The 6,221-nt window shown below is 41.0% G+C and overlaps 1 protein-coding gene across 2 annotated transcripts; it reads left to right on the top strand.

The window, feature by feature from the left end:
- Positions 1–787: 787 nt before the first annotated feature.
- Positions 788–5,621, top strand: nots (nothepsin). Of its 2 annotated transcripts, none has more exons than XM_052553916.1 (9): positions 788–950; positions 2,446–2,629; positions 2,726–2,843; positions 2,950–3,068; positions 3,138–3,334; positions 4,238–4,360; positions 4,444–4,597; positions 4,746–4,844; positions 5,352–5,621. In XM_052553916.1, exons 1-9 carry the CDS (start codon positions 895–897, stop codon positions 5,532–5,534), a joined length of 1,233 nt encoding a protein of 410 aa, XP_052409876.1. In that variant the 5' UTR covers positions 788–894; the 3' UTR covers positions 5,535–5,621. The 2 variants fall into 2 exon arrangements, with proteins under 2 accessions (XP_052409876.1, XP_052409877.1); XM_052553917.1 differs by having other exon boundaries at positions 4,746–4,894; positions 5,352–5,578.
- Positions 5,622–6,221: the final 600 nt, after the last annotated feature.

Consider the following 6,221-nt stretch of genomic DNA (forward strand, 5'->3'; position numbering starts at 1 on the left):
CCTGAAACCTGTTACACATCACAGATCACAAAGATCCTCTTACACAAATGAATCCGCACATCTGAACCTAATACTGCAGTGATAAAGGAACGATAGTCCAGTTTATCAGATACAAAACTCTTTTGTTGATTTTTCATTTGCAGTTAAAGTATGTTTTAACTATTTCTTGCACAGAAATAAAAGAGCAATGCATACTAATCTTATTTAATCTTATTTCAAGTACAAATATCCAATAATTCTTAAGCTGCACTTTCTTTAGATGAAGTATGGTCTAATGTTTGTTTCCTGGGGATTTTAAGTAAAACGTAAAACTGTTGGCCGTAGGGTAAGAAAAATAATCTTAAAGCAAATGCAAGCGAGAATATCTTACATTTCTTACCCCATTGGCAGATAATTAACAAAATAAAAAAGTCACTTTAAAACATGTTAAAACCCCAAAACTGGCACCAACCACAGCTAAGTAATTTGATTAGAAACTGTTGACATGAGTGTTTTGTGGCAGGAATGAGATGATCTGCTCTGTATGAAGACGAGGACAGATGTGGATGTGAGGAAGAAGACTGGATCTGAGAGTTCATCACGTCTGCTTTCACTGAAACAACAACACATTTCATGAGTCTTGATTCCTGTACATATATATCTACATCTTTAACTGACATGAACAAGAGCTTAAAACACTGGGTCTCATTTAAATGTACCAGAATGAGTGGTTTTCATGTGTTCTCCAAACAGAGACTAATATTACAGCAGAACTGATCTGATTTGTTCATCTGTGGTGTTTGCTGAGTGTTAAACCAACACATGAGCTGGTCACAGTGACCGAAAGCGCTGAGTCCGGCGGTCAGAGCTGTGTGTGTGTGTGTGTGTGTGTCACTCTTGATCTGAGACGGCAGCATGAGGACGAGTCTGCTCCTGCTGGTGTGTGTGGGCTTCGTGCACGGTCTGGGCAGGTAAGATTCAGATACACACACTGCTTTAAAACAGAAACTGAACTGTTAAAAACTGGCCATCTTTCTTGGCATCCCTCTGTGATGGACCGTTAAATGAACTGGTGATTTCTGAGTGAAAACTGTTTCCGCACTCTTCTTTCAGTGTGTGTCACGAAACACATCCAGCACTTAGTTCAAAGTCATTAGAAACAAATATTACACCACAGTGTTTTCTAATACAACCATCTAAACATTATTATATCAATATAAAATAAGGTAAGAAGCAACATTATTTGACACATTATGTTTAAAATGTACCAAAATGAAGGGAGTCAGAAAAATAGTTGTTTCTGACCTTACTTGGGTAATGTGTTTAGCCCCCAAACATGTGATTGAACTATCAGTGGAATATTGGCTAGATTCATACAGTCTGATTTGACCATGAAACTATCTTAAATATGCACTCAATTATATCGTCAGATGGCGAATACATAGAGACCAAACATGATGTAGGTGAGTTTACACTAACTAGTGATCTATCAAGCTTGCATAAGACCGTAAACAATACAGAAGGAGCTAGTAATCATACACAAAGACCTGGGGATATACATGAGAGGACGCTCATAGAAAATCTGCCCATCAATTAATGAAAGAAGTCGTTTCCTACAGCAGTATGTGTCTGTTTAAGAGAGAACTGAATAGAGGAGACGATTCTCTACATGGTTAAAGCTCGTAAAGTTGATCTGATCTGGCTGAACAATTGTGTCTTATTAGCTACACTGCAGAACCTGAATCAATGAGTCATTTCTGTTTCTCACATTAGTGCATTAACACTCCTGTTCAAAACATTGCGTGAGTCCATGTGCTGTGGAGTCTGGCTGTACAATTCAATTATATTCTGCTGAAAAGAACGAAATGACTTGAGAAAGACTTGTATATTTTGATGAAGGAGATTCAGAGAAGTGAATCCATTATTTGAGGGTGAGGTGAACATGTGGAAAAGGGGCTTGCAGATGCACTGGGTCCCCATAAACACACACACTGCATCTCTTTTGGGAGAAGAGGATGAATGTACGTGTTGTAAATCACACAGCTCGGATTCAGCACGAACCAACCCGCTGTAGATCAACTAACATGGTCATTTCAACTAAAAAATACATTTACTGTCACATAAATGAGAATTAGAAGCCAGATATGTCATAATATAGTGAGCATGTTGGTGAATATCTTGAATAAAAAAAGGAAAACTCGATAAAAGTGATGCATGTGTCATTCAGTGCCATTGTGAGTCATGTGACAAACATGATAGGGTGACCATATGAGCCATTTTCCCTTGCCAGGACTTTATATTGCCTAAAATATCCAGATTTTGGCTGTTTGTGCTGTGCAGATCGATCATTGTATGACGTTCATGAGAGCAGACGGCTCCTTATGCATTCAAATCACTCTCTTGGTGTCATACAATGATCGGATATGACGAATATACATTCATAGAAAAGCATTTGTCCTGTTTCAGGGTCTCATTAAGCCGCTTGCCTTCAGTTCGTAGTCGACTGCGAGCCGCTGAGCAGCTGAATGAGTTCCTGCGTGAGCACCAGCCAGACGTCTTCTCGCGGCGCTATGCCCAGTGTTACCCAGCCACACAACACTACCTTCGTATGGGGGGCAGATCCACAGAGAGACTCTACAACTTCATGGACGTGAGCACTTCTCTGTGTTGATCTAATGTTACACGCTCACTGTGATCTGAACTTCCTTGCTGTAGGGTTAGGGTTATATTGTTGTGTGTTGTACAGGCCCAGTTCTTCGGTCAGATCAGTCTGGGCAAACCAGAGCAGAATTTCACGGTGGTGTTTGATACGGGCTCCACTGACCTCTGGGTGCCATCATCTTACTGCGTGAGCCAAGCATGCGGTAACTAACACGTTCATCATTTACATGCATTGAAAAGTGTGTGCACGTGTGATTGACCTGGTTATTGTTTGTGCTGTTGGGTCACGGTGTTCCTCTCTTGGCACAGCGATGCATCACAAGTTCAAGGCCTTTGAATCGAGCACATATGCGCATGATGGACGGGTTTTTGGCATCCATTACGGCTCTGGGCACCTGCTGGGAGTGATGGCCAGAGAAGAGTTAAAGGTATCTGATCACTATGAGCCGTCATATTTATACTTTAATATAAAAACTCCTGTGTTTGTCCGGGTTCAGGTGGGCTCTGTGACGGTCCAGAACCAGGTGTTTGGAGAGGCTGTGTACGAGCCCGGTTTTGCCTTTGTCCTGGCTCAGTTTGATGGGGTTCTGGGTCTGGGTTTCCCTCAGCTGGCAGAGGAGCTGGGCTCGCCTGTGTTTGACACTATGATAGCACAGGGATTGCTGGATGAACCTGTCTTCTCCTTCTATCTCAAGTAAGAAACCACTACAACACTTACAACAGATAATCTGATGGTGATACTGAGGGCACTGAAAATGTGATATTCTGTTTGAGAATGTCTCAGTCTGTATGTAACCCTAGGTAGGAACAAGATGTTGTACCAGTGGCTGATGCTAAGGTTCAAGGCGTTGAAGCCCAAGTAATGCACCCGTTCATTAGCTGTTATGATTGTTAAAGCAATTAATGCCTTAAAAGGCCCAATGGACTGTTTATGGAAATACACACATATGGACTCTCCCAAACACACAGAAAGAGCCTGAGAATTGGGAGCTAAATTTTAGGAGGCAAAGCTGCATTTGTGAAATTTGGGAATGTGCCTGGAGCAAGAGTAAGATCGAACGGCAAGACTTGATATTGGTATGTTTTGCTCCTCAAAGTAAAAATGAATAATCCAAGTTTTCCTTCTCACTTTTTGAATAATGAAAATATGCATCCTTCAGATATTTTGTCACCTAGTTAAATCTAACTATCTCAGGTCCAATAATGGATTCAATCCACCATCTTTTTGGGGGCAAAAAGATGTCGGCAAAGTCTTTCTCTTTCAGCAAAAGAAACTACTCTTTCTGCATCAGTGAAATCATTTCTGCAACATAAACATAATCTCATGGGACATTGAATGACATAAAAATAAATGCATCCATGTACCAGTCCATGAACCAGTTTCGAGTTTGGACAATAAAGCAACATTATTAAGCACAATTTTCTGAGCAATGGCACTGACCACCAGCGAGGACAACGTTTATATATCGTTTTTGTGCTTTTATTTGTAATAGTCAAACCTCAACCTTTAAGCAGACTAATTTATATAATTTTTTCAGTTTACTTTTACTGAGGTTGTGTTGGTGATCTTCACTGTATGCCCTCATAACTATTACAGGAACAATGGCTCTAGTTTTGGAGGGGAGGTGGTGTTTGGAGGTGTGGATGAAACCCGGTTCGTTTCTCCCATCAACTGGATTGCAGTCACTCAGAAGGGATACTGGCAGATCCGATTAGATGTGTGAGTGAGTTCCCATCCATTACAACACTCATTCGACACAGACAAACCCAACAGAGATGAGTGAGCTGTGCTTGTGTGTCTAGTGTGAAGGTTCAGGGAGCCCTGAGGTTCTGCTATCGTGGTCCTCAAGGCTGTCAAGCTGTACTGGACACGGGAACTTCTCTAATTGGCGGCCCAGCCAGAGACATCCTGCTCCTCCAGCAGTTTATTGGAGCAACACCGACCGCTGTTGGAGAGGTGATCATGAGACCCTGTTTTATTTAATACATAGTTATCAGTTGCTGCAAAATTCAGTATGTATTGGGCTCTAGTGATCACTCTTCTGATTCATCATAGAGAAGAAACACTACAGCCTCGACTGTGTTTGTTTGCTTGTGGGTTTCAGTTCCTGGTAGACTGTGTCAGGATCAGCAGTCTTCCTGTAGTGTCCTTCCAGATCAATAATGTGGAGTATTCTCTCACTGGAGAACAGTATATCAGGAGGGTGAGGACCACACAACAACCGTTTCAGCATTTCAATCCCTCCAATTTAAGGTCTAGAAAGGTCTCAGTATATTGTCCTGATTCCTGTGCTAATGCATCCTGTGACTTAATACATTTTGCTCACATCATTTTGAATTCTCTGAAAAATTAACTTTATAAAAATGAGCAAAACATTGTAATTCAAGTTAATTCAACTGACCAACCTTGAGCAATGTGTGGACAAATGCACCAAAATGTACGTAAGAGTATATGTCTTTACAGCTTGTTGTGTTATCACAACCATGATATAAAAATGCATACTTTTGCACATAACTTCTAAGGTTTAGATACAGAGTTGCTAATAGCTTTTGCTATCTTTACTAATTTGTATTATGTCTACACAATGCAATCATATAACATGTTCCCAGTTCAACATTTTCTCAGATAGGATTGCCACGGTGTTAAATTCACAAGCTCAAGCGGTTTCTCAGCTTCTACAGTCTGGTGATTGCTCTGGTTTCCTCTGTAGGAGACACTGAACAATAAGGAGATCTGCTTCAGTGGCTTTCAGTCCATAGATGTGCCATCTTCAGCCGGACCCATCTGGATTCTAGGAGACGTTTTCCTCTCTCAGTTTTACAGCATCTACGACCGAGGTCACAATCGAGTGGGATTGGCTCATCTTTCAGAAAACTCACAAATCTCTGTGTAGACCACATCTCATCTCTGAATGTGCTGCTGGATGCAGAAGATGATAATGAGTGTTTGATGTCCTCTATTAAATCATTACACTTCATCATCTACTGCCTCTGCTCTGTTCAGTCTGATAATAATGTGTGTTCAGCACAGCAATGAGAGCAGCAGAGAGATTTTCTGGATCATCACAGGAGATAGGAAACTACTTAATTACTTCAATATATTCATGCATATATACACATTATACTAACTAAAAAATGATGGGTTAAAAATAACCCAACAAGTAACACAACTATGGGTTAACATAGCACCTTCCCAACTGTGGGTTATTTTTGACTCAATGATTGGGTTAAAAGCCAGTTGGGTTAACCATTTACTTTTATTCATGAGATTATTTTATTATGTTTTCAAATACAGATTGTTTATTTAAAAAGGCATTTCAGTTTCTATAACTTTTCATATTTTTGAGCATTATCTGCTCAAACACAGGTAAGTGTTGCACACACGTTGATCTCGTTTCACACCCGGGCTGGGTTTCTGTTACCCCTCGCTGCTCCACCATGGGTACATCTGTGGTTCTGTTGGTGCCTCTCGTACGCTAGCGCTCCCCAGTCTCTCGTTGGCTCCTTCACACCATCAGACTGGGCTATACCATTCAGTTCGCCTGGCGTCCTCCCAAGTTCAGGGGCATACACTTCACTTC

The sequence above is a fragment of the Carassius gibelio genome, chromosome B4 (assembly GCF_023724105.1).
Source record: "Carassius gibelio isolate Cgi1373 ecotype wild population from Czech Republic chromosome B4, carGib1.2-hapl.c, whole genome shotgun sequence".
NCBI classification, from domain to species: Eukaryota; Metazoa; Chordata; class Actinopteri; order Cypriniformes; family Cyprinidae; genus Carassius; species Carassius gibelio.

What these genes read in the sequence shown, in the direction of transcription:
- nots (XM_052553916.1), top strand. Translation starts at nt 895, where the DNA reads ATGAGGACGAGTCTGCTCCTGCTGGTGTGTGTGGGCTTCGTGCACGGT. An exon ending in TTCGTGCACGGTCTGGGCAG is followed by an intron (nt 951 to 2,445) that starts GTAAGATTCAGA and finishes GTCCTGTTTCAG; the next exon opens with GGTCTCATTAAGCCGCTTGC. An exon ending in CACCGACCGCTGTTGGAGAG is followed by an intron (nt 4,598 to 4,745) that starts GTGATCATGAGA and finishes TGTGGGTTTCAG; the next exon opens with TTCCTGGTAGACTGTGTCAG.